The following is a 26,868-nucleotide window of genomic DNA, read 5'->3' on the forward strand; positions in this document are numbered from 1 at the left end:
TGGATTTTAATTATTACTCAATAATAACACTGTATTGTATATAAAAGAAAACACCAATTAACTTTAGTTCAGTGGCATAGAAGTCTTCCTTTGATTAAACTAAAGACTGATCCTAATTAATTAATAAAAAAAAATGTGTATATAAATAAGTATATACATGTCAATCAGGTGTGGTTTAATTGATCTTCCTATCTCTTATAGTCTTATTAAATTTCTTCCGTATATTATAAAATAAAAATTATATTCAAAGAGTTATATTAAAATTTTCATGTATAAAATTAATTTCTCTATTTTCCTTTGAACTTCTTTAGATGTTAAATTTATATAAAATTAAAATTTTTAATCGAATTTAACAATAGCTTTCAACCATATAATCTATGTGAGACATTTTTAGTTAGTTAATGAGTATGAAAGATGAATAATAGAAAAGGTCAGTAATCAAGTTTGAAAATTTATAAAATAAATTGTACGTCGTGATTAAATTTGTGCAATAAATTGAGAAATGTTCCATTTCTATACAATTCCAAAAAGAAAATGATTAACAAAATAAGATACTAAAGAAAAAAAAAAAAAGAAAAAGAAAAAGAAAAAGAAAAAAGCTCTAATAGCTAGTAATAGCAAGTGGCTCCACGATTGGTACATGAAGTCTTCCTATTTCTTTCTGAAAAAAAGAAACCAACCTTCATCATATTAGGCTAAATCCCGTTTTCAAGCGACAGCATCCTCCCTCCACGCCTCCACATTACTCAATCTAAGGTTTTTACCTATGACATAATTATGGGTAGCGGTACCATATTTCATTAATTGATCATCAAAGATGTGCCAATTTAACCAATTAAATCCACTCCTTTACATGGCAATTTAGGATATGCAATTTGGCTCTTCAAATGGCACATTTTTCTTCTGTGCTATGATTTTGATCGATTGACTTTCTCCATTTTTCCCAACATTTTGTAGGTTGTCATATCCATATCATGGACATAATAATCTTAGCGGGACCAAAATGTTTTTTTTTTTTTTTTTTTTTTTTTACCTTTTTTCCTTTGTTTTTGAATTTTATACTTAAGTTACATGATGTCATAATATGCTTGTTTTTATCATATATTTTATACTTTTAGAGTAGGGATGATTAGTTTATTCATCTTATCCAAATATGTGTTCGGATCTTATCTAAACGAAATAAATAAAAACCATCCCATTTGAAAATGAGATGAGAATAGATTTAAAACATAACACTGATGTCAAGTTAAAAGTGTCATAGCCCTTAGTAATACATTTTTAAAAACAAATTATTTTTTTTGCATATCTAGTTATAATATAGTTACAAGTATATATATTATCTAACCATAAATTTATATAATAGTACTTCAACATAAGGAGAAACCAGGACTTGAATTGAGTTGGAAAACAAGAAGTTTGAACCCATTTCATACTCAATTCAATGGTATTGGGGTAAAATTTTTACATCTAAGTAAAATTGTTACCTTGATTTATTAGATTTCAATTGGAAGAATTGACTTAGTTGATGAATGGATTTGTTCTCAATTTTGTTGATTCTGATTTTATTTTTTAGAAAAATGATTTAAAATTTTTGCAACTCTTAATTCTAATATGGATAATTTGCATTTTGCAATGTTGGAAAATGTAATCAATATAATATATGAAAATTAATTAATGATCTATTATATGGTTAAAACAAGGTATCCGGACCCTATCACTAAGGACCGCTTAATCAGGCTAAGGGTTTAGTTACAGTTAAGGCTCTTCGCCCTCTCCCTGCATGTGTGTTTAGTAGGGATTGAACCCAAGAACTTTTCTCACATACCAACTGAGCCACAGTCTGTAGGTAAACATATATTAACATTATTTCTTTCCTAACTAGTATCTCTTAATAAGGTCAAAATGCTACTTCTCACCAAATCAATAGCTTTTTTTTTATCTTTTTTTTTTTAGAATCAGGGAGAATATCGCATATGTATTTACTATTAAACTATTTAAACCACCAGGATATTTATTATACATAATATGTCGATTAGTTAATAGTATGCAATATGATTGGTGGTTTCTATTAACTCTACAGTACCGAAGTATCCTAACTTTCCATGCATAATTAGTAGTAGGTCCTACTGAACCTTTCTGTTCTTGTATTGGGTTCTTATCAGTAAGACAGTAACTCAGTAAGACACCCAAACATTTGACTTTATGAATGCTAGTTTTTAAAACTGAACCTTCATCAATAGAAGTTAAGAAGTAAACTTAATTTGCCAGTTGATCATAACCTTAAAGTACTGTAGCAACTGCCAAACAGGTCAATGCTCAGTATATATATGGCATATGTCTGCTAGTAGTTCTTTTTTTTTTTTTTTCCAGAGTACACTATGTTATAATATTGGATATCAAAGAGGGCATTTCCAATAGTGTTGCTGTCTCTGTCCCTATTTTTAGCAAATAATATATACAAAATATGTAATCTATAGACAGGTTTACCATAAAATTATATAGTATTGGTACCCTGTACCCACCACCACCACCAAAAGGTCTGGGCGTTGGGAATTTACAAGACTGTTGGGATGTCACTTTTAATCACATTGCTAGCAGAAAAGGGGGAAAAAACAAAAAAAGGAAAGTGCAATCATATTCATAACCTAAATTTTAAAATTTTTTTCCCTATGTTATGATGCTTGATTTCATAATATTACTTTACAAATATTAAACTATAAAAGATAAGGGATTAATTAATTTAAATTAATTATATAATTTTCACTTTATTGTGTTCACTTCTCTCTTTGATTCATTTAAAATCAAATAATTCGAATAAGATAACAGCAAATATTGGAGTGATTCCTGCCTTTACCATAAAATTTCTTTCTTTTTTTTTTTTTTAAATTTACGCTTTAAAAGTTTTTCTTTAGTCTCTCAATTTTAGATCTTGGCTCCCCCGTGACATCAAAGTTAGAGATTCGTAAAAAACATTAAAATACTTGTACTACAAAGGCAATGTCCTACATGGTTATATATGTAAAATCTGGCAAGGAAAAGGTGCTCTATACAAAAATACATGAAAAGAAGTCAAAAGGGGGAGCGAACAGAAAGAAATAGAGAGTTTGGACACTTCTGCAACAAGTAATCTTTCCTACCTAATGAACAATAATAAATGGGTATTATAAGATAGTAATAGTTAATACAGTGGTTAGGAAAAGATCTATAGCTTCCATAAATGGAGAAGACACGAGGAGCCCAAGATGTATGCCTTCCAACTCATTCCTAACCTCCAATATCACACTAAATACTTTTAAAGCTGCAAAAATAAAAAAAATAAAAAACCTATTATTGGCTTTACCTTTACTCCTACTCAATCTCCCATAAAAATAACCACAAAGGCTCATAGAAATTAATAAACCTAAAACAAAACCGGTCCTCATCAATTCTGTTGCCCAATAATAGTAATTTTCCCTTCTCTGCAGTTTTAACAATGAGCTTAGCTTCTTCTCCATCTGCTACAATGAAGCCTCCAAGAGGAAAGCTACCTTTGTCTATCATCACCTTAATTATTTGTGGTTTTGCATTTCTCGCTCTATTATATTCAGACGCTTCCAGGTCTTTTTTCAAGTTTAAATCCTGTCCTAGGAGAAATGCTGTTAAAAAGTCAAGTAAGGAACATTTTTTTTTCCGGTTTGTTAATTTTTCTTCCTGTTCAGATCTTACAATTTATGTTTTAATCTTTCATTGTTCAACAGAGAATAAAACTGCAGGAGATAATCTTAAAAGTTTCGAAATGGATGATAGATTCGAGTTCGACCCAGAAGAGTGCAGTGTTAATACTGGGAAGTGGGTCTTTAACAAATCATACAAGCCTTTGTATACAGACAGAAGCTGCCCTTATTTAGATTTACAAGTTTCTTGTGTTAAAAATGGCCGGCGAGATTCCGATTACCGCGGCTGGGAATGGCATCCGGGTGACTGTACTTTGCCAAGGTGGAGAAAATACGTGACAAATTAAACTAATTTCACTATTTGGAAGTGGATTACTACTAAATTATATATAATCTTATAATTTAGTACTAAATAATTAAATTAAGCACTATATTTTTCTTTTGATATTTGTGGTAAGGGATATTCTTAAAACAAAGTTTCTTGCTCCATGATTTTAAAATCACACTCACCATAGTGTATTGAGAATTATTTTCTAGCCATTTCAAATTTTAATACTATATATTATTAAATTTATATCCGTAAACTTATGCCACAATTAATCTTATATGGTTTAATGCGAACTCGCCTTTAAACAAACTATTTGAATATGGATCAATACAAAATCATATATAATCTTATAATTTAGAACTAATTTTAGTATTAACTACATATCTATATAAGTTTATTAGTTTAACATGTGTATTTGATGATCAATCATGTGTAGATTTAGTGCTGAGCTTGCCCTTAAGAAACTCAGAGGGAAGAGATTGTTGTTCGTAGGGGATTCATTACAAAGGGGACAATGGCAATCATTCGTTTGTATGGTGGAATGGTTAATATCCGAAGACAAGAAATCCATGAAACGGGGTCGCTCTCATTCTGTCTTTAGAGCCAAGGTACCAACTCCACTATTTTGGATGTCTTTCCAAGCAACTTAGTTGTACAGGATAAATAATTGCTAAGCAAACTTTATAATGATCATGCATGTTTAGGTAAATTATTAAAATGATGTTTCAGGAATAATTTTGATCAAAGCGGACACTTGAAACAAAGAATTTATATAATCGACGCTGACACTAACCAATTTAGTTGTTGTTTGCTTCAGGAATATGATGCGACCATTGAATTCTACTGGGCACCATATCTTATAGAGTCAAATACTGATCTCAACATCATAGTAGATCCAAAGAAGAGAATAATGAAAGTGGATTCAATCGAAAAGCATGCCAAACACTGGGGAGGAGTGGATATTTTAGTGTTTAATACTTATGTTTGGTGGATGAGTGGTCTAAGGCTCAAAACACTGTAATTAAGTTCTTTGAACCTATTGAATTTTTTATCTTTTTTTACTAAGTAATAAATAATATTAATGATTATGTGCAGATGGGGTTCATTTGATAACGGAGAAGAAGGGTATGTAGAATTAGATACACCAGTTGCTTACAAAGTAGGTTTGAAGACTTGGGCAAATTGGGTCGACTCAAATATTAATCCCAACAAGACACGTGTCTTCTTTACTACTATGTCCCCTACACACACAAGGTTCCTTTCTTTCTTTAAACTTTGCAAAAACTTAACTCAATTTTACAATTCGGTTTACTTCTCATAGTATTTTCAATTTTTGTAAAATTTTATGTTAAAAATATTTTTCTAGAAAATTCGTTCAATTTTTCTCTTGTAACCTTCTTTTAATCTATTAGTTTCATTAAAATAGTTCGTTAAATTTAAACGTGTCTTACCACTTAAGTCACTCTTTGTGAGAGTCAAATTTAAGCTTTTAATATTATATAAAAACGAAAAGAAACTTTATATTATTGTCTCCAAGCTTTTTAAAATTATTATCATTTATCACCTTAATAGTTAGTTTTCATTTCAGCATCCAAAATTTTAAAAAATCCTCTAGTTTTATTTGTTTTCTAAACTATTTGTTAGTACTTTTCCTCTAGTTATCATTTACCATTGGCTGTGAGATTGCAAGTTTGAACCTAATTGATATCTAACAATGGTATCTCTTCCCTTGACAAGTCTCCGATATTAACATCTCGATCGTTTCACTACAGAAGCGAAGATTGGAACAATACAGAAGGGATAAAATGCTTCAACGAAACAAAGCCAGTAATGAAGAAAAAGCATTGGGGAAGTGGCTCTGATAAGAAAATGATGAGTGTGGTGGCTAGTACAGTGGCTAACATGAAAGTTCCTGTTACAGTTTTGAACATAACACAGTTATCGGAGTATCGCATTGACGCTCACACATCGGTATATACAGAGACAGGAGGTAAGGTATTGACAGATGAAGAAAAGGCCGATCCATTACACCATGCAGATTGCATACACTGGTGTTTGCCTGGAGTTCCGGATACTTGGAACCGAATATTTCTTGCCTATTTGTAGCTGTAACTGAAAGCAAATGGAAAGAGTTCATGGGTTTAAATTTATTTGATCAATTGTACACATTTATATAGCATCTCTTTTGGGAATTTTTCTTTGTTTTGTGTCAACGAAATTCTTTTAATTGAGTGACAAATATATGTAAAATGAGGGTACTTCAAAATTTTTTATTCCTTTTTCTAGTAATATTGTTAAATCAAAACTCATTTTTACTTCTGAAATTACCCAATAAAAAAAAATTAAATGATAAATTTGAGGATTTTTTTTCTGTAGCTCTATGATGAGGTTATCAATTTCGGTAAAATTTTTAATAAAATCCAATTAATTGATTTTTTTAATTAATCAAATTAAAGCTAACAATATATTTAACTGAATTAAATTGGCCAAATTAAATTTTATATTAATCATGTCGAACTAAATTGATGTATTTAATCAACTTGCACAATTCAAGCGAATCTACCGAGCCATTTACCATCACTCAATTACTAACACTTAATATTTATTTTTTAATTTAATTAATTTAGTTAGTTCAGTTAGATTAAATTTTAAATTTATTTTCTGACTTGAAAATAAATTTTCAATTCACTAAATTAAATTAGCCTAATTAATCAAATTAACGGAAGTGTTTGCAGCCACTTATAAGACATACAGAACTTAACTCATGGGCCTTAGTCTCATCGAAGGGTCATAAATAGGGTCACCTAAAGACTCGATTTCGCCTTTTATTTAAGAACTAGGTTGGCTTTTCGTCCCTCAAGTTTTATAACGTCTCCGGTAGCTTCCAGAACGTGCAATCCTTTTGCAGGTAAAAAATTCATCTAAAAGTTTCACAATAATATCGTATTCGATTAATCAACGTAAGTATGTTTGCAGCTTTTCAATCTGTTCTGAAACGCCCAATTTTGCTCTATCATTTAGGTGGAATTTGTAGATACTTCAATTTTGATAATCTCTAGGGTTAAAAATCCTGATTTTATTTCTTTCTTTCTATCATGATTCGATTTTTTCGGGTCCTGTTTGTCTCCTGTAGATGATAAAACCACTTCAATTTCTGTTTCTTATGATCCAACTTGGTACTGATTGATTTTTGTTTAATTAAACTATTTGGTAGCGGTGATAATCGAATATACGGACGATGGCGGGTGGAAATTTCATGCACAGAGTGATTTCTTATGTCGCCAATGAAATTATTGTCAATGGTCTTGCAAATAGGTATTTTTCTATTCCATTTCCTACATATATGGGTTCAATCTTTCTCTTTTGCTGCACATGGTACGCTTCTTTCTCTGACTGTTGGGGATCATGAGTTCCTCATTGGTTCGTTCATTTGAAGCAACAGTGTCTCATGTCTTCATTTGTATTTTCCACAGTGTAACATGTTATACACTGTGGTATTTTGAAGTCGGAGGAGATTTTTTTTTTTTTTTTTCCTGCAAGAGCAATTTTTTTGTCATCTAGATGGGAAATGAAAAATCTTCTGTGATTATGATGCCTTACTATGAGCATCAGATGCTTGATTTTAAATTACCTCTGTTATTCGTTTCTCTTATTCTGTTCTGTATATCTTCCAGGACCATTATTGTAGTTTGTGAAGTTAAATTGATGAGTCAAACTCTGTTTTCTGAGCTCTAATGACTTGTGGATTTCGGTCATTTAAAGCTTCTGTTTTAGGCTGTTGGGAATAGGCCATACCCAGACAGTTTGCTCCCTGAAGCGAAAATGTCTCAAAGCTTCCAAGTCATTGTCCATGCAGTTGTTGCGCTGCAGGGTTGGAAGTTTGAGAAATTTTCGTCATATGTTGAGCCCTATGTTTTTGTTTCATATATTAATTTTATTTCTTTTAGTCCTTCAAAGGAATTGAACTGATTATTTGTTTGAATGGTGTGATATGGTGACATTACATTAGTGTCTCTCCTCTTTGTAAATGTTACCAGATTTTTCTAGGTATATCATTAGTCGATTGAACAATTGATTATCAAGCAGTCATACTTCAGTTTTAGTCTTCAGTTTGTATTATTGACTTTTGAACTAATAAATAACACCTACACGTGTAGTCTATTTAATTATCAGCTTGGTGGATATTACTTGAACTTGAATGTTGGAGCAATACTTAATCATTGCCTAAAATGACTCTGTAGGCAGCCCTGTTGAATATTGCTGTGATAGGCTTTTCACCTGATCATCGGTTGACTTTTTCAAGAGCTGTGCCCTTGTGTTTTCAACCTCTGCCTTTATTAACATTCGGACCTCCAGTATAAATTGATCTTAATGCTTTTTATTAATCAGCTCAACCTTGTCGAATTCGACAGTTAGCACTTCTTTTATAGCTGTTGGCTAAACGATCTTATATATTTCTTTTCTCATCTTATTTCAAGTAAATTGAATCACTAAAATTTCTATGTTGAATTTGATCTATTGGACTGAGACAACATGGGCCTGTTGTTCTTCGATTTAAGATGGTCAATATTACATCCTCAACGCTTACTCCTTGAATTCTATCTAATATTTGTATATTTGCCTTTTAGGTGTTATGTTTAAACTTCAACAACAAAATAAACACGACTTGTTGAAATGTATGTTTTTTTTTTTTTTTATCCATATAATCCAACTTATAGGACGTACTTTATCTGCATGGTGAATGCTGTTACTTGATCAATGGATCTGTATCTCTTCACTTCATCACTGTCTTCTATCATTTTGCTAATGGTGAATTTGTAGGCCTTTTGAGATTGGATAGATGATTCCAAAAAATTAACCATCTAATGGGGCTGAGGCTTCTTTTTTTTTTTTTTTTTTTCTCTCTCTCTTCTTTCCTCTTATTACTTTGAAAATCAGCAAACTCGATGGAGGATAATAAGTGTGGTGTTGACTCACTCAATATCATTTTGTTTGAATTTTGATTCTTAAGCCAAAGTACAATTTACATAGAGTTGTTTATACCAGAATCTTTGTAATTAGCATGTGTGCCTTTTGGCAGTTTAAGCAAATGGTTGAAAAAAAGTATTGGTAGATTACTTTATGTCAGTGAGCTTTATTAATTTTGTTCTTTCAATTTTGTTGTAGTCCTGCATTTCAGAGGTTTGCAGTGAGAACGTCTAGAAAGATTGAGGATATTTCAAACATCGGTATGTCCTCTCTGGAGCTTCATTTTGGCTAGCCAATGTGCTTTTGAATTGATGTTGATTTGTATTGGCCTGTTAATGCAGCTGAGAAAAAGAAGCGAGAACTTGCAGAGCAGATAAAAGATCTCTCCAAGAACATGGACGTGAGATGCCATCATCTTTTTAATTTCAGATAGTTTCATTCTCAAGTATTTTGCTGGTAATTGCACGTGATACTTTTTGCAGTCATTCAAGAACCAGTGATATACTAAGATGGTGGCCGTTGGCTTTGGTACGGTGTCTAGCCCCGCTATGATGATGATATTAGAGAGATTTTTGCAATTAAGAGGATGTCGCAGAGATGCAAGTTGTGTATTTGATGACTTGGTGTAATAAATAAGCATTTAGTGGCAATTAGAGCTTGGCCTGGTTAATATGAAGTTTAGCGGTGCATTGTATTGAGATTCTTATTCCTTGGTGGGATGTTAGATTCTATCAACCTCTTATATAGGAAGAATGCAAAATGTCTGTACATTGACCAACGGAGTGATTATCAACTCTAAAGCAGATGTCTTATTGCTGATTTGGGTAGCATTTATCGAGTCTGAATCTCTGTTTTGGCTAAGTACTTAGAAACAAACAGAAGCAGTATCTTCAACTTCAATTGATAATAATAATCGCGATAACACTCGAAAACCCATAAACAATAACAAAGAATAGTAATGATAGAACTCTGTGTTAGACGGCCCATTTATTTAGTTGGAATTTAATAGTATAAAAATCATATTCAGCATATTCGGTTTAGTTTGAATTTAATTATTCCAAATCAAATACGCAATTTTTTCTCATCAAACCGAACAGGTCACCAAATTTGATCGGAATGAATTGATTTAATTCAGTTTTTAATTAGAGACCGAGTATTCCTGGACCATTGCCATTGTCAATTCGGGTGATAAACAAGAAAAGTTGCTAATGAGTTCTTCAGGTTCAAGTGGCAAAGTATGTCGATCAAGCTTGAAGATGGTAATAAACCAGATTAACATATCGACGATTAGACAAAGTATATGTCGGTTACTTATATTTTTGGTACTTAAATTTTTTATTTTACTTTTTGAATTTTGAATTTTTTATTTTAGTGCGAATAAAAAAAATATAATTAAGTGTATTTTACGGATTATTTTACTGAAAAATTAAATTGGATCACTTATTCAATTTTATTAAACATAAACATACATTCAATTTATTTTGTTTTTTTTTTTTTTTGAACTGTTTATTATTATTTCTTCGTTAAATATACTACCTAAAAAAATTATGGAACAATTTCGTTTTACAAATAAAGATTCAGGAAAATGGCAGATTGACATTGATTAAAGCCCAGGCCTGGCCCACAGTTTTTGATGCCGAGATCCAACGGCGCAAAGCAGCAAACTTAAACCCCTTCGATAGGGTTTATTCAGGACGGAAACGCAGTGCAGCATCCTCACAGTTCATCAATGGCGTCTGCCCTATGGAGAAATGCCAATATTCTCCGCAGTGCTAATCGGATTATATCATCTCGGTGTCTCGGCCAATGCAGATCGGCGATGCCACCACCATCGGCGGTAATTGAGAATCACAGTTCCACTCTCCTTCGCTCGGTTCGTTTTATCATATTTTCTTCTAGTTCAATCGTTTAGGGTTCTTTCAATTTTCAGTTTCACTTTGGTTAATATCTTCCTTTCTTTTAAATTCTTTTAATTAGGTCATACCTGTAGGTGTAGGAGCCCAATCTCTGCGCGTCTATCAAAGATTTTTCTTTAGTACAAATGGAGCTCCTGTAAGCTCGGAAATTTCAACAAAAGCTGAAAAAACTAAATCTGATGGAGGTGACAAGTCCGGCGATTCGCAGCAGAGCAGCGATGCTGGAAAATCTGTACGCGGAGGGGTAAATCTCTCTCTCTCTCTCTCTCTCTCTCTCTCTCTCTCTCTCTCTCTTATTTCATATCTATTGCTTGGGTTCATTTATGAGTCGAGATTCTCGTTTTTTCAGCCTGTTTCGTGGTTGAGTTTTCTGTTGTTGGTGGCCACTGGAGCCGGAATAATTTCTTACTACGACAATGAGAAGAAGCGGCATATTGAAGGTAGACTTCTAACGGTGAGTTGGATGTTTGTAAAATGATCTGTTTTCTTTTAGGTAGATTGATCTGTCGAGTAAAGCTATTATCTTTGCTACCAAGCTTATTATTTTTCCTTTTTTTTCACAATATAGTAGAAGTGATAGATTGGTCAAAGAATTATAGTCTCTGGTCAGTCTAACTTGTCGCATACACATTAAATACCTCTTGGTTGCATAACTTAATTTTTGTTATTTTTCATGTTTACTTTGAGGAGAAAAAGAAAACTTTTAAGCCAGTACTTGAGCTGCTTGCCATGCCTATCGGATTTGTTTTATGGAAGTTTGCCTTCACTGTTTTGAATGACGCAATAAAGTATCCATTTTAAATTCTGCTCTTCGAGTAATATTGCATGTTTCTCATTTTCATGTTCTGATTAATTCTTATATTTGCAGAAATAAACAAAGCTTCTGAAGCTGTAAAAGAAGGACCATCTGTCGGGAAAGCAGCCATTGGTGGCCCATTTAATCTCATCAACCATGATGGGAAGAATGTGACGGAAAAAGATTTTATGGGGAAATGGACGTTAATATATTTTGGATTTACTCACTGCCCTGATATTTGCCCAGATGAGCTGCAAAAGCTTGCTGCTGCAGTTGATAAAATAAGTGAGTCACTGATTTCTTCATTTCCTGATGTATAATTAAAGATTAGACCGCCAGACATGAGTTTTGTCCTGTAGAGCAACTTATAATCTGATAATTAATGCTGATACTCTTGCCTTCTGATTTTGGGAGAGCACAGAAGCTGTATTCCGGCATTTGAGCATGTGTTAAGTAATTGTACTCAAAACTGATAGGTCTGAATTAATCTTGCTGGTACTATTAGAGCACTTTTGATTTGATTTCATGGTACATTAAATTCGTGGGCTGGTATATGTTTGCCAAATACATGGCTACCTAAGCCATGGCATATAGCCAAGATGAATACTTCCTATACCACTTCTTCTGTCATGGTTACTGGATCTGAAGGGTGATTGAGGGGTTAATTAACTTGCCATAGTGTATCAATCTTATTTAGGGGTTTTTAAACCTTGTTTCCAGTCTTGCTCAAAGCAATTTCCTTTTGCAACCGGGATCAGATTTTAATAGTCAAAAACTTATTCAAGGCCATCAATTGCAAATTTTTAGCATCGTGTTTTGATTTAAATGTGTGCATAGAGTTGCATTCTTTACAACCCTCTATTGAATGATGCTATATTGATGATTTCTTTTATTGTTTCCTTGTTTGTAGAGGAAAAGGCAGGTTTTGAAATTGTACCTCTATTCATCTCTGTAGATCCTGAGAGAGATACCGTTGAACAAGTGCGTGAATATGTCAAAGGTTCTTAACTTATTTCTATGGCATGCTGTTAATTTATTTCTCTTATTATACTTGTACTGTTATAATTGTGTTCATATGGTATGATTCTTTTTTCTGTTCCAGAATTTCATCCAAAATTAATTGGGTTAACCGGCGACCCAGATGAGATAAGGAAAGCTGCCCGTGCATATCGTGTCTATTATATGAAGACAGCAGAGGAAGATTCAGATTACCTGGTTGATCATTCTATAGTCATGTATGTATCTATTATTGGCATTTAATACTACATATACATGTGTCCTCACTTCTGTAAAATTAGGCCAATTAAAATAGGCAATTGCAATTTTTTTTATTTGAACGTAATAATATTCCAGAAAAGATTTTTCAAATTTATATGGATATTTGAAAAATAATTAAAACTAATTCATACTGTTTCCTTTATAAAATTCCACTCGTTTTTGCATGATTTATAATTGAGCACATGCACACCTTTTTTCTCATCACAATCACATTGTTGGCACCACCACATGCCTTCATCATCATCAGAGCCTTTTCCAGTGCTTTTAGGCTTGCACCACCTTATTCTTACTATTGACACTACCTACCACCTACTGTTACTGCCCCCACCAGCACCTTCGATGGCCCGAAACTACCAATAGCATTTATCACGAGCTGTTGCTATTGTTGCCATCTACACCTCCCTGCAACTGCAGCCACCATTGCTCATTACTTCCATCTCACTTTGACATTGACCATGACAATAACCATTATAATTGAAGGAAAAATATAACCATAGTGCAAATATAATTCTCGAATTGGTGATAAAATGTAGTGGAGTACAAAGGTGAGAAGTTATAAGTTCTCTTGTTTATCAATTGAACATGCACAAAGAAATGTGAAACGAATAATTTGTTTCTAAAAATTGTACAATATGCTAATTTCCCATGGGGGTTTCATCCGAGGAGTTGTTAAATGGATTCTATGTCATGTTTTCAATAACATTTTATTCTTGAATTTCCCACCTCCATTTTCCTTCTCACATGTTTGAGTATTTTAATGCTGTGCTTTTGTTGATTTGCGTTTATAAACTGCTTAGTGAAATTGGTTACTGTATTTGTTGGATAAACTTCAGATCAAAATGATCTTTTGAATTTACGGCCATCGTTTTTCCACTTTTGTTTTCTAACGATATCAATGATCTTGTGCAGGTACTTGATGGGTCCTGATATGCAATTTGTCAAGTTCTTTGGGAAGAACAATGATGTTGATTCACTCACAGACGGTATTATTAAAGAGAGAAAACAGTACAAAGCGAAAAAGTAGAAGCATACACTTAATTAATTCTATTGTGTCTCTTCTTGCTCGGAGCACTTCCATTTTTTTGGTTACGCGGAGAATTGATGATTATACCATTTTTTGTGGTCTGACAATTGTTTCCATGGTGTTTCAAAGTGCACCAATACATTGAATCAAACTGCTATTATACTACATGTTATGTTGAGATATTTAACGAAAATAATATGCTTCGAATTTAATGGAGTTTTTCCAAGATTCTTCGTTACTGTCCATTTCTCTGTCCCTCTCTCTCAGGATAAGAGATCAGATTTTATTTACTTGTCAATGGTTTAACTATGACGCATTTGACTGCAACACCCCGTTTCCGACCCCTGGTACTCCCTATTTTTTCATTTGCTCCTAAAAGCATGCTAATTTCGGACTACAAAAAGGAGAGCTAAGCAAATGCCTAGTCTTTTATTTTTTGAGATTTGAGTTTTGAAATACTTTCATGGGTTGGATCATGCTTAATCTCACTCATTGTCTCTAATCTCACTGTTAAGCACATTGAACATCAATTTATATAACAATAAAATTTCTAATATTATATCCTACAGACTTAAAAGGAAGAAATAAAAGTCAAGATACAAATATTGATCGAATTGATAAGAGATAAAAGCGCGAGAAGAAATTTATAATACTTTAATATACTTAAAAATGAAAAGGATGCACCAACCAGCACCTGATCTACGACATACCAGATGAAGGCGTATATATACACAATATTAGCAGTTTACAGATTACAAAATCCAGACTAGAGCAGCTACTAAATTTTATGTAGTAAAATGAAAGCAATGAGAAAATTTCTTTCACCCTCACGGGAAGCACTATAATGTAGGATCAATTTCTCATAATGTGAAAATTAAAAAAGGATCAACTAAAAAATTTCTCCGCTAAAACGGGCACAAATTCAAAATTTTTACTCATACTTATGACCAGCCAGATTCACATTAAATACTATGAAATTCAATCAAAATTTGATGAAGCTTTCATCTGAAATACAAAACTGCATCGATTACATCTCTCTTGCGGCTGTGAATTTCATTGTCCATTATATTCCAACCAAACATAATTCTATCCTATGCTAGTATAATATTATTTCTATCTTAAGCTACATCTAACACGATCACATTTAGTTATTTTAGTTAGTCGACGGTTAGCATCTTGCTAAACCAGATGTTATCTGAGATGCTGAAGATCCAGAAGTCAGCAATTTTATCAGGTACAAGACTTGTGCTCCAACAATGTAACTTCCATATCTTGGCATCGATTCAACCATGCCATTTTAGTTAGCATGATCAGGAGTATACTGCCCTTCTCAAAATTCTAACGAGCAAGTAGAAGTTCTTCCCTTCCTAAAATGAAGGAAAAGCCAAGTTTATAAAGACAAATTTCAGATAAACGGTCATCAAGTAAAAAAATATGATTCAGAGCACCTTTAGAGTTGCATATAATCTCATCTAAGGATGGATTAACAGCAATTCTTCACTAATTTATTTCTCCACTTCCTCGGGGATAATGGCCTTTCCAAGATACACCTGTTGCATCTCCTCTCTCCATATCTGCAAGAGGCATGGGTTAATCTGACATCATTAGGCAGGGCAAACTCTTGATGTCACATGCATTCTAAGGGTCATTTCAAGAGAAAATAGAAGCTTTGGACAAGCTAATGATGAAAAAGTACAGTTCTTTACCGTATCACGAAACTCCACGCGGATATGAGGCACATTTGTCCTGTGAATGTCATTTCCATCTGGACCTCTCCTGTAGTACTCTTTCCCAATCCAGTGCGACTGAAACAGAAATGCAATAAGGCAACTTTACATGAACCAAAAACAACACAAGGATTTAAAAATTACAAAATCATATAGCATCCAAAATAGTTGAACTGCAGTAAATTTTGCTCCAGAAAGTTAAAATCACCAGATGCTAGTAATGTTCAAAGCACTGATTGTCAGATGTATTCACTTTAGTAGAATTAGTTACGTAGTGATATTCCTATAATACCGATAGACAATTTAATACGGAGAAAAATCCTAATCAGCACATACTATCATTTCCTTTTTCCCAATTTCGGACATCAGTTCATGAATGTAGGGTTCAGCATTTACTCATTTTGGTTCAAATTGACTCAAATCAATACAAACCAAATGGACCAATTTTTTTTAGACGTAATCTGAACATAACCAGTTCGATTCGATTTGATTTTAACTATTTTGGGGCAAATTTGAGCTTATTTTTCAAGTTCAATAACAACTTAACCAAACCCAAAAAGAAAATTGTTTTTTCCAAACTGTGCTCCGCCCAACATGAAAATGTTTCTTTTGTTAAACTAAAAAATTATTTTCATGTATATTTTCATCATATTCTCTCTTGAATGGGCACCGACAGCTATTTGGACTTGGCAGTACTAGGACAATAGGAATATAATCAATTTATTGCCAGCTCCAACATTCCCATCCACATCCTCGTTACTGACCCACGTGGGCCAACACGTCAGCATCTTTTATCAAGCTAGGACAAAGTATATACCTTTAAAGCATGTGAGAAGCCTGACTGGTAGACTGAATTCCGTGCTATCTCACACAGATCACATGAACTTAACTTCCATACCTGTTGGGGAAATATTTTAATATATTTTGACCATAAGAACTGAAAATTTTCCGCTTCAAATGAGTAAAAGAGAGCTCACAGAAGCAGCTATGCTATACTCTTCCACCAAAGGTTCTTTTGTCAGGTGGATTTGCAGTGGATCATCTGTTGAAAGGGAAACATTGAGACCCCGTAGGAAAAACATGGGAAATGGATTCCGATGATAGTCCAAAAATAAGGAATTGTTGCTCAGAGGGGACATTGCCAGACCAATCTGATAAAAGACATGCCACGATTGCCATTTAGATATCACAACTAATGAAGTCAGAAATAACTACCTGCCAAACACCCCCCCCCCCCTCCTCTTTTTGCCAACCTAAAATGTATATTTTTCAGAAAAAGAAATTACCTGTGCTAGATAGTACAAATACTGAAGTACGGGAGATTTTCTCAAATTGATACCGTGAGCAATGTTATGAGCCGTAAGAAATGTTGCAGCAAGATGGTCAATGTCACCAGCCTGGTAATGACATATGCATGAGATGCACGCAAAAAACCTATATGTAGAATATTTAGAATGAAGCTTCCATTAATACCTCTCCAGAATGTGGTCGGAATTTGATGGTTGTCATGCCCTTTGATTCACGAAGCTGGAAAATAAAATTGTAACAGGTCAGTAAATCATACATCGTGAAACAGTAGCATCTGGCAATGATCTCATTCATGGATAATAGAATTTTAGAACCACCAGCCCCACCCACACCCCCCCCCCCCCCCCCAAAAAAAAAAAAAAAAAAAAAAAAAAAACAACAACAAATGATACATTGGGTCATGCCATGTTTCCATTAGTCTCCATACTGAATTATGACATTCAAAATCTAAGAGCTGAAAATGTTTCATATATCTCATTCTCATGAGGGGAAAAATAACAATAATGGGAAAAAGGACAACTTTTCAAGAAAAAGACTTAGAAAAATGAGGGTGAATGGGCTTTGACAAGCATCCAAAAAGAACACTAAATTGCAGCAATCACCTTGTTTAATGTGTACAGGTTGGCATAACAGTAATACACATAATATGAAAATGCAGGATTGAACACATTTGTCCACTGAGCTGGTGTAGGCATGTGCTTTGTGGGGCGTCTTTCAGGCTTGCTTTCATCATCAACCAAATCCAATCCAACAACCTGAGAATGAAAAAAAAGCCAAGTCAGACATCATTCACTTGGATGACGGCCACAGTTATCTTTGGAATCCAATTAAGTTCCTGTGCCCATGAATTATATGTATATGTGGGGTAGGGGGCGGGGGGAGAGGGCAGAGTGAAAATAAAGGACAAAAATGTAAACATCCCTGAGACCTAAATTATTTTATGCGTTGCTAGTATGTACTTGATCCACAGAATTCACCTAGTTCACTTTTTTCTTATCCATAATAGGTCAATTCCTTCACAATCCTGCCAGACATTGCCAGTTCAACTTAACAGCTAATATAGTATGGCAGATTTCCAATTGACTTCCTGATCTTCATCAACAATTCTTCTAAAATAGCATTGATCTTTAATTGATGGGGAAATGGCTGATTACTAGTTTCAAAAATAAGTATCAGAACTTATTGAACAGATGAAGATGCACAGCAGAAAAAGACAAAGAAGTAATTGAACAGATGAAGCAAAAAAAAAAAAAAATGCAAAACAAGTTTTTTCGGATATGCAATTGATCTTCACATATAACTATTGTTCTTAATGACATAAAATGGTATGTAATGCGTATCTACACGAAATTGAAAATCCATATCTTCTACACTTTAGGAAGTTTAGAAAAAGAATAGAAGATCCCACAAGCCAAGAATGGCAAACCTGCTTCAAGAAAACGTGCAACTGAGGATGAGAATCTGGATCCACAGTAACCTCAAAGAGTGGAATAAAGATATTGTCCAGAATGTTCTGAAATGATGTCACAATACCCATTTCCTTGTACACATTGTAAAGTCTTGGCAGCTGCAAAGAGAACCAGATATTACACGATAGGAACTCAGTGATAATAAACTCAACAATTGTTTCTTCTGTGGAAGTAAAAAAGGTGACAACATTTAAAAAGCCAAATAATTGACCAAAATATATTTAGATATCTCAGCATTTCTTAGTTGAGATTGGGCTCCTAAATAGTCGAGAATCACCATCCTCAAAGAAAGTCCACTTTAAGAAATAAAAAAAATGCAGTTTCTTGAAGTTGACAATGGGCAAATGTGGGTTTCCAGAGGGCACAGATTTTAATCATATCAGTAAGGAACTAGATATAATTTCACAACATAAAACAGATGCACATGAATTTACGTTAATTAAATCTTAATCATTAATGTACAAGCATGTCCACTTATACAGAGAAAATTTAATGAGTAGGGAAAGAAATTTGTTTTGACAAATGTATGACAACACACACAACTTTCATAAGAGGAATTCAGACAGATTGTTGCTGGTACCTGAATTAACCAAACAACATTCTCACTGTACAATTCATTATTCACTATCCAGCTGGCCAATTGGTCCCATTCACTTTGCTTCCGACCATATATAGATATTCGATATTCAGCCATCTGTAACCACAAAAATCACGTATTAGACAAAATTTCAACACCTACAAGATCTTCTAAAACTCTGCAACACTTGCATAATGCAGTTTAGATAAAGCAGTTGATGATCTTCATAAACAGAATGCAGTTACATGCAACCGTGACTGGCCAAAAAGTTGAACAGCATAAGCTTCACATTAGTTCCCAGACAGTACATGAAGGTTAATAAAGAACATTTGAGTTTGATCAAGAATAATATCCCCAGAAACTATGCAGAACACATCGCACAAATTTTCAAAATTTCATATTAAATTATGTAACGTGCTAGTTGACTGACTATTAATAACCAGATTAAGTTAACAGTGTCTGACATGATAGTATTAACATTAGCAAGCTCTCAAATTTAAAAACAAATAGAACCACAACAATATCTTTGGATAAGTTTCTGTGCCAAAAATAGTCTAATAATCATTTAAGAATTTTAACCCCCTGCTCTTGGTCATAGAAAAACCAAAAAAGAGGAAAAGAAAAACATATCCAACTAAAGATTCTATTTTCTAACTGACTAACTTAAGCACTCTTAAGAGTTAAATAATGAATCCAAGACCATGGCTATGAAACGAAATAGAATCATGCTGTGCATAAAAATTCATCTATAAACAGATCAAGGAAACACCTGATATTTACTTGAAGAAAGATCAGAGAACACCTGCTTGGTCAGCTCAGCAAGGAAACGACCTGCTTACCCACAGACAAGATAAGATGATCACAGAATGTGTACAACAAAATAAGAACATCAGCTTGCATGTTAGTAAGAGTAAACAAAATAAAAAAATCTTATTACAATATAAAAAAATAAAGAAAATCTAATGAGAGAAGCATGCATGTAAAGCAGGAATAAATTCTCAATTCTTGTGAAGATCCAGTACCAGCAATCTGAAACAATCACCAACCCAAAAAAAAAAAAAAAAAAAAATCCTAGAACTCATAAGAAATCTCTAATTATTAAGGCTGACTTCAGCACCTAACCTTCTAACCCAGTGTAAAGAACAAATTAAGAAAACATGACGTACCTTGGATAAGATTATCCTGCTTCAGAAAAATCTCCCTGAGCCTACTCTGGCCACATGGATTGTACTTAAGGTTGAACTTATCAAAACGGTGAAACGTGCTCTTGTCAGCATGAACATCCAAAAGGTCAACACTAAGGTCATACCTGCTCAGACATATGCATATAACTAAATGCTGCATCCAAACCAATATAAAATTGAAAAAAAAAAAAAATTACCCAGTTAAACACAGGCTATCAAACACTTACCCTGTCAAATCCAAGCTCTCAAAAACTTCCTTCAAAGTCAAGTATGTCCCATCCCGAAATATCACAACCTTAAAAATGACAGATAAACTTCAATACATCAAAAGATATTTCATGCACTTTTCACCAAATACAGACTACACTAGTACTTTATTTTATGTGGCTGTACAGGCAAGAAATTTATTTGCAGAATATTAGTCGACTCAAAGAATTATTAGCTGCAGACTCAGCTCCCAATGCATAAGCAGACTAGCAGAGAGTTCAATGTCTTACCTCATCAGGCTCTTTCCTCAATTTTGACTTTATAAACCTTAAAAGATGTTTCTGGTTCATGCATGCTGAATGATGAACATGTGTGTCAACTTTCCTCACATTATAAAAGTCACGATGAGGAGCACTTTTCTGAGCAAGGAACTCCCTATCCGCATTAAGCATCAAATGAAGATTGAACTTCTGAACAATTTAAAAAAAAAAATACAAAGGTAAGTCGTTTATCACTAAGAAACAGGCTTGCAATTAAGCTGCTGCCACAAAAATAAAAGCATATATACTTGTTCTAGAAGATTCAGCCGATGATGGCATAAAGTTCTGATATTCCCAGCTGCAATAACTCGAAGTATGTGATGCAAATCGGTGAAGAAGGTTGTTGCATCAGCAACAGGAAAGAGCTCTTCCTTGGCTGGGAAAAAATAATAAGGAAAAGTAAGGTTACATAGACATCCCAATAATAGAACATAGTGAACAAGACAGAAAAACGGAGATTGAATTCTTGGCTTACAATCGTTATCTGGATACACGTGAATAACCCCATCTTGCATCTCAAAATAATGCTGCAAAAACATTGAACGTGCAAATGAAGAATAAGAAATCCTAGGTAATAGTTTCATAAAGTACCAGAAGCAAATGAGTAGGACTCACATCAGACTTCCCCTCTGGAGCATAGAAGAATGGTTCTGGATTAGGCTTTGGTGTACTGGGGTCAGAAATAACTTCTTTCTCCCATGGAGCGATAGCTTCCTTAAACACATATCTTTTTCGCATTTCAAGGCATTCTTGAAGAACTATATAGGACTCCACTTCATCAGGAGACGGCACCTCTGTTTAAAATCACACATTAACTAAAGGGTATGAGAAGAAAAGTAGTTGTTAAAATCTCTATCTGAAACCACAAAAAATATGCACGAAAAAAGAAAAAAAAAAAAAAAAGAGACCCATAGTAAAAATTAACTGAGCATTGAAATCCTAATAGGAACTTATCCAATTGCAAACTAAGAGGAACATACTGTTCAAATGAGTAGCACCGCCACAAATAAATTAACAGAAGCAAAGATAATTTTATGAGGGTACAATATGAATATCATATTCACAGAAACAAATTCCAAACTATTCTCTTTAACATAATTGATAATATTCATTTTCCACTTTAAAAAGCAAAGGTTCTCCTTCCCATAGTTGAACTTTATCACTATATTTGTTACATTTGTCATCTTGAACTGAGTTATCACATAGAAACTGTTTGATAACTGGGCCGCTGCAATAAAGTACATGAAACAGACAGAGATGAAACCTTAAAATGTTTGCTGCTTCATATTTAGCACATGTATGCAAGCAGCAATAATTCAAAGCAAGTAGAGACAGAATAAGTACCAGTAGGGCTTATTTTAAGCCGAGCAAACGTTTCTTGTTCCGGCTCTTTTCTTAGAATATCTGCAGCAATAGGATCAGGTTGAACACCATGCAAGTCACCAGATACACTATGGGACCGAATCATGCTTGAAGCAGGCATAGGCATTTGCTCTCCATTGGCATTAATATTTGCTGGTAAATTTTCAAATAGGCCTTTAACCTCAGGGCCCTGGACATGAGAGAGTTAAAAATAATGTCTGTAAATCCTCCAAAAAGTGCAGAACATAATTAAAAGGTCACCAAAAAATCTTGACAAAAGGAGGACTGAGTACTTTTGTGCATTTGTTTGTGTGAATGTGTATGAGAGAAAAGACAGAGAGATTTTCTCAATAAGAGGTAGACCAAGAGATGTGCTCATTTTTAGAAGTAAGGAATGCGCAACAATAAGCGCATAATAACTCACAGCATTTCCATTAGTGTGCAGATACGTAGCGTCTAGCTTAGAGTTGTCGGTCATATTATCTTCTTCATCTGATCCATCCATGCTCTCAAAGGCGCTAGCACTAGCAACAGGAGATTTTGGAGATGTTGGTCTAAGAAGACTTCCAGTTCTCCTGGCCTGGCCTGCAGCTTTCCCTGAAACAGAATGATACTCCATTTAATCAGAAAAACAGGACTCCAATCTCTCATTCTAAAAGAAGAAGGAGAAAGAAGAAAGCAAAGAAGGAAATAATTAACAGAATTCCAAGTCATTATGCTAGATTTTATGCCCTTCTCCATAGCAACAAGCACACAAGGTATTAGAATTCATTAACAGGAACAAAGAAGCTCAACTCCAACCTAATCCAGCTATTGGTGGAACACACTAAAATTAGGTGGATAAAGAAAGTAACAAGGATTCAGAAGTACTTCAATTGGTAATTGGGATGAGTTGTGTTCTCAACATCTATATTTTCCTGGCTTTGGATTCTGAAATCTTTTTTGTTAGATGAAGATGCTCTAAACAAAAAAGACTAGTTCTATCCTGATAACTTCTAGTAGAGGATTAGCCACATTCTGTCTATTTTCGCAGCCTAGATTTAAAGGTTGCTTTGTTTTTTACTTGGCTCAAAATGGTATAAAGCCCTCTCTTTTGTGAAAAATTCTAATTTTTAAAATTGTCACTTCCTCGCAACAAAAAGGTAAAGGAAGAATTGAAAGCTGTCAATATCTGCAATGCAACAGTTTTTACAGAATTGGTAGACAGGTGGAAGATTTTGACTGGATACTAGATAAATTTGCTTGCTTCTCCATAACATGATCATTGAGGTTCCAATTCATTTATACCAGGAAGCATATTACCAACAAATTTTCCATAAACTAGAAATCCAAATACTCACATAAACTATATCAGCACAAAAATGCAGTTTTATATTTTTTATATCAAAACAAGATCAGCAAGCAAAAATTATATTTTATATTTATACAAATAGCAATTAAGAATATATTTCGATAAGTAAACTCTCTGGGTTATTAAATATTTCTTTAAACCATTTGACATAAATGTTACTACATAGTTATATAATCTATAAAGAATTAAAAATAACACAGTCGTAAATTCAAGCCAGTTGTATCTCCAGCAAAAAGTCGGATAAGGCCATACCTTGAGGTAGCGTATGTAGCCTCGGTAATCCTGGAGGAATACCGTCTACGTGCAGCGGGCCATTCCGCTTCTGCTCACCGTCGACTCCACCATCGCCACCAGATATGGCCATCACATCCGGCAACGAATTAGAGACACGGCGGTAGTAGCCGTTTCCCTTCCTCCGACTATGGCTACGGCGCTTCTTCAAATGCTGCGGAGAGTCTCCGTCCGAGTTATCGTCCCTTTCCCTATCTCTTTCTCTCTCCACAGTCTTGGCAAACTCCAGCAACTGAGTTAGGGTTTTCCGGTGCATATAATACGCGGATACTGCCACCAGCGAGGCTCCAACCAGAGCCGCCATGGCTAAATGAATCGAATAGCTATCCATCAGTTTGTCTCTCTTTCTCTTTATCTCTTGTAACTGATTAAAAAAACGCTGCCCAACAGTAGAGCTGAAGCGAGAACTGAAGGAGCTCTGTTTATTTCGAAACAAATGCGTCTTCTTTCAATATTTATAGGCTAAACAGAGAACAGGACATATTCATTCTCTCTCCTCCTCCTCTATCGCCATCACAGTATTACAAGTTTACAATAACCTGATTGAAGTATAATAATATTACAGATTTACAACAACCTCATTTATATTTTTCATATAATATAATTTCTCTTTAATAATTTCTAATAATTTATTAATTCAAACTCAAATCAAAATTGATTCTATTTTTACTTCTCAGAAAAATTGATTTTATTTCTATTTTAAAATTAATAATTAACTTTATTAAATATTTAATGATAATGGGATCGAGTATTTCAAATATGTATTTTAGATAAGTTTGAGTATAAAAATGAAAATCTGATGAATTTAAAAAACATAGTATTTCTAAAATTTTAAGGAATGTATTATTTTAATTAAAGTAATAATTTTTATGAGATATTAAAATTTTACTTTTCCTAAATAAATAGATGTTTATGTTGTATCAATTTCGAAATTGTTTATTTTATAAAATGAAAATATATTATTTATTTTATCCTAATTTTACTCTTATTTATATATTTTTACGAATTTTTATCTTATGCTAAATCATAAAAAAATTTATTTTTCTAGAAATTGATGTATTCAATAATTTTTTTTAATTTTTATAAAAAGTCAAGAAACATTACAATTAGGAAGTAATATAATAAAATATAATATAAAATAATACAATATAGTGTATTTTTAAATATCTCAAAAGTGTATTTGCAATTTACCTTTTTAAAATTTTTTTTAATAAAGTTTTTTAAAAAGATGACTTTCTGTGCTATTTTTTTAATGTAGTGGAGGTGGCCAAACAAATGTGGTTTCAGTGGCAATGGTACTACTGGTGCGATTGCTTTGTAGTTTGTACCACCGCCGCTTCTGCCAATTTTAATCATTGTTTATGTTGCTTTTTGATTTACTCCTACTAATTTGACTAATTAATTGATTTTAATTAATTAAGTTGAAGGTGAGAGAGGGTGGGCCCAGGGTGATATTGGTGGGGTACGTACGTGGGGACTGAGGAGGGGATTCGTGTAAAGAGAGGAGTGGATGGTGATTCACTTTCGTTATCCGTATATGCCAATTATGCCAACAAGTCGAAGGTGTAACTTACGCACGTGTTAAATCGTTGATTGAGTTCCTGTTTCCCTTTTATTTCAGGTGTTCCGCGTTAAGCACAGCAATTACAATATTACAGTTCTTATTTATTTTTTTAATTCGCAGCTGATAATTAAACAGTAATTTTTGCATATTTATAATATTATGATATATAATTATTATTATTTTTGTTAAAGATTGATTCAAATAATAATCTGTTCAGTTTAGATATTTGCTATTAGTTCTCCTATTTTATCTGATAGTTTGTTAAGGTCAAGTCATGTTACTGTTAGTGTCATATTTGTCTACTATTATTGTTTAAAGTATGGCTATAAATAAGCCTTCAACTCTCTGTGTTTAATCATCCAATAAAGTGTGGTTTTCTTCATTTTCTTTCTATCATTTATTGTATTTCAGTTTCAGTTTCTTTCACTTTGTTTAGCTTGATACAACTGCAGATATCAAGTTCTTGTTTTTATCCAACATTGTGGTATCAGAGCCTGGTTCAGGTTCTTGTCTGGATAGTGTGAGTTTCAATAGAGTGAAAGAGAGAAACACGTGAGGGAGTGAAATACAATAGGAACTTAGGTCATGGCTGTAAATGGCGTCTCCTCTTCCACACAGCCACTCATACCCATTTTTGATGGAGAAAAGTATGAGTTTTGGAGCATCAAAATGAAGACACTCTTCAAATCCCAAGATGTTTGGGAATTAGTTGAAAAAGGTTTTGCAGCTACTGATGCTGATGAAGCAAGACTCAAAGAGAACAGAAAAAAAGATAACAAAGCTTTATTCAGCATTCAACAAGCTGTTCATTATTCAATTTTCTCACGGATTGCAGCAGCAAATACTTCCAAAGAAGCATGGGAGATATTGCAGAAAGAATATCAAGGAAATAAATCCTTGACGGTCAAACTTCAAACACTACGCCGTGAATTTGAGAATTTATTGATGACCGAAGATGAGACGATACAAGGTTTCATGTCTAGAGTGTCCACAATTGTGAATCAGTTGAGATCATATGGTGAAAAAATTATTGATCAAACTGTGGTTGAGAAACTTCTAAGGAGTTTAACTTCTAGATTTGACCATGTAGCTGTTGCTATAGAAGAATCCAAGGACTTGTCTACTCTGTCCTTTGATGATCTAAAAGGGTCATTGCAATCTCATGAAGCAAGAATGAACAGCAGATCTTCGGTGAAAACAGAAGATAAGCAGGTTAAAGCTTCCTCATCATTCGGTGACTCAAGAACTGCTGGTAGAGGAAAAGAACATAATAGAGGAGGACGCAGCGGTAGAGGCAGTAGCAGAGGAAGAGGAAGAGGCAAAGGAAGATCTTATGAGCATGATGATTATAAAGAAAGTGGTGAACAGAGGCATTACAGCAGCAATGTTCAATGTTATCATTGCAAAGGTTATGGCCATGTGAAAGCAGATTGTTGGAAGCTGAAAAAGAAAGAAAAGGCAAGTTATGCAGAAGTTGAGGCAGAAGAAAAATTATTCATGGCCCAAGAGGTCGAGCAGGATGTGCAGGTGAAAGTGCCAACTGAG

The 26,868-nt window shown here is 33.7% G+C and overlaps 4 protein-coding genes across 7 annotated transcripts; 3 read left to right on the top strand and 1 right to left on the bottom strand.

Annotated features, from left to right (window-relative positions):
- The first annotated feature begins 3,379 nt into the window (after window positions 1-3,379).
- On the top strand, window positions 3,380-6,266 carry TBL3 (trichome birefringence-like protein (DUF828)). Its single transcript, XM_012232439.4, has 6 exons — window positions 3,380-3,650; window positions 3,738-3,975; window positions 4,418-4,589; window positions 4,799-4,998; window positions 5,077-5,235; window positions 5,754-6,266. The coding sequence occupies exons 1-6, from the start codon at window positions 3,473-3,475 to the stop codon at window positions 6,085-6,087; spliced, it is 1,281 nt and encodes a 426-aa protein (XP_012087829.1). The 5' UTR covers window positions 3,380-3,472; the 3' UTR covers window positions 6,088-6,266.
- Window positions 6,267-6,736: 470 nt separating this feature from the next.
- LOC105646570 (UvrABC system C protein) lies at window positions 6,737-9,779 on the top strand. Of its 2 annotated transcripts, none has more exons than XM_012232437.4 (5): window positions 6,737-6,889; window positions 7,196-7,296; window positions 9,148-9,209; window positions 9,291-9,349; window positions 9,432-9,779. In XM_012232437.4, the coding sequence occupies exons 2-5, from the start codon at window positions 7,220-7,222 to the stop codon at window positions 9,447-9,449; spliced, it is 216 nt and encodes a 71-aa protein (XP_012087827.1). In that variant the 5' UTR covers window positions 6,737-6,889; window positions 7,196-7,219; the 3' UTR covers window positions 9,450-9,779. The 2 variants fall into 2 exon arrangements, with proteins under 2 accessions (XP_012087827.1, XP_012087828.1); XM_012232438.4 differs by having other exon boundaries at window positions 6,810-6,941.
- Window positions 9,780-10,581: 802 nt separating this feature from the next.
- On the top strand, window positions 10,582-14,189 carry HCC1 (electron transport SCO1/SenC family protein). 3 transcript variants are annotated; one of them, XM_020684309.3, is made up of 7 exons: window positions 10,582-10,786; window positions 10,927-11,109; window positions 11,215-11,305; window positions 11,734-11,946; window positions 12,572-12,661; window positions 12,764-12,896; window positions 13,849-14,189. In XM_020684309.3, the coding sequence occupies exons 1-7, from the start codon at window positions 10,679-10,681 to the stop codon at window positions 13,961-13,963; spliced, it is 933 nt and encodes a 310-aa protein (XP_020539968.1). In that variant the 5' UTR covers window positions 10,582-10,678; the 3' UTR covers window positions 13,964-14,189. The 3 variants fall into 3 exon arrangements, with proteins under 3 accessions (XP_020539968.1, XP_012087826.1, XP_020539969.1); XM_012232436.4 differs by having other exon boundaries at window positions 10,588-10,822; XM_020684310.3 differs by having other exon boundaries at window positions 10,626-10,786; window positions 10,940-11,109.
- Window positions 14,190-14,876: 687 nt separating this feature from the next.
- FAC1 (AMP deaminase, putative / myoadenylate deaminase) lies at window positions 14,877-24,276 on the bottom strand. Its single transcript, XM_012232435.4, has 20 exons — window positions 23,721-24,276; window positions 22,542-22,714; window positions 22,100-22,307; window positions 21,371-21,549; window positions 21,231-21,282; window positions 21,004-21,131; window positions 20,726-20,905; window positions 20,456-20,523; window positions 20,211-20,353; window positions 19,814-19,875; window positions 19,048-19,161; window positions 18,425-18,565; window positions 17,601-17,753; window positions 17,164-17,217; window positions 16,977-17,087; window positions 16,668-16,841; window positions 16,508-16,588; window positions 15,670-15,768; window positions 15,412-15,537; window positions 14,877-15,330 (listed from the first exon to the last, which is right to left on the bottom strand). The coding sequence occupies exons 1-19, from the start codon at window positions 24,088-24,090 to the stop codon at window positions 15,469-15,471; spliced, it is 2,559 nt and encodes an 852-aa protein (XP_012087825.1). The 5' UTR covers window positions 24,091-24,276; the 3' UTR covers window positions 14,877-15,330; window positions 15,412-15,468.
- Window positions 24,277-26,868: the final 2,592 nt, after the last annotated feature.

The sequence above is a fragment of the Jatropha curcas genome, chromosome 2 (genome assembly GCF_041381405.1).
Source record: "Jatropha curcas cultivar XTBG-Jc1 chromosome 2, XTBG_Jcur_1.0, whole genome shotgun sequence".
Classification (NCBI taxonomy): domain Eukaryota; kingdom Viridiplantae; phylum Streptophyta; class Magnoliopsida; order Malpighiales; family Euphorbiaceae; genus Jatropha; species Jatropha curcas.

What these genes read in the sequence shown, in the direction of transcription:
- HCC1 (XM_012232436.4), top strand. Translation starts at nt 10,679, where the DNA reads ATGGCGTCTGCCCTATGGAGAAATGCCAATATTCTCCGCAGTGCTAAT. An exon ending in GTTCCACTCTCCTTCGCTCG is followed by an intron (nt 10,823 to 10,926) that starts GTTCGTTTTATC and finishes TCTTTTAATTAG; the next exon opens with GTCATACCTGTAGGTGTAGG. An exon ending in AGTGCGTGAATATGTCAAAG is followed by an intron (nt 12,662 to 12,763) that starts GTTCTTAACTTA and finishes TTTCTGTTCCAG; the next exon opens with AATTTCATCCAAAATTAATT.
- FAC1 (XM_012232435.4), bottom strand. Translation starts at nt 24,090, where the DNA reads ATGGATAGCTATTCGATTCATTTAGCCATGGCGGCTCTGGTTGGAGCC. An exon ending in GCAGGATAATCTTATCCAAG is followed by an intron (nt 19,876 to 20,210) that starts GTACGTCATGTT and finishes GTGGGTAAGCAG; the next exon opens with GTCGTTTCCTTGCTGAGCTG. An exon ending in AGTATAGCATAGCTGCTTCT is followed by an intron (nt 16,589 to 16,667) that starts GTGAGCTCTCTT and finishes TTTCCCCAACAG; the next exon opens with GTATGGAAGTTAAGTTCATG.
- TBL3 (XM_012232439.4), top strand. Translation starts at nt 3,473, where the DNA reads ATGAGCTTAGCTTCTTCTCCATCTGCTACAATGAAGCCTCCAAGAGGA. An exon ending in GGTGACTGTACTTTGCCAAG is followed by an intron (nt 3,976 to 4,417) that starts GTGGAGAAAATA and finishes AATCATGTGTAG; the next exon opens with ATTTAGTGCTGAGCTTGCCC. An exon ending in ATTCTGTCTTTAGAGCCAAG is followed by an intron (nt 4,590 to 4,798) that starts GTACCAACTCCA and finishes TGTTTGCTTCAG; the next exon opens with GAATATGATGCGACCATTGA.
- LOC105646570 (XM_012232437.4), top strand. Translation starts at nt 7,220, where the DNA reads ATGGCGGGTGGAAATTTCATGCACAGAGTGATTTCTTATGTCGCCAAT. An exon ending in GTCAATGGTCTTGCAAATAG is followed by an intron (nt 7,297 to 9,147) that starts GTATTTTTCTAT and finishes ATTTTGTTGTAG; the next exon opens with TCCTGCATTTCAGAGGTTTG. An exon ending in TGAGGATATTTCAAACATCG is followed by an intron (nt 9,210 to 9,290) that starts GTATGTCCTCTC and finishes CTGTTAATGCAG; the next exon opens with CTGAGAAAAAGAAGCGAGAA.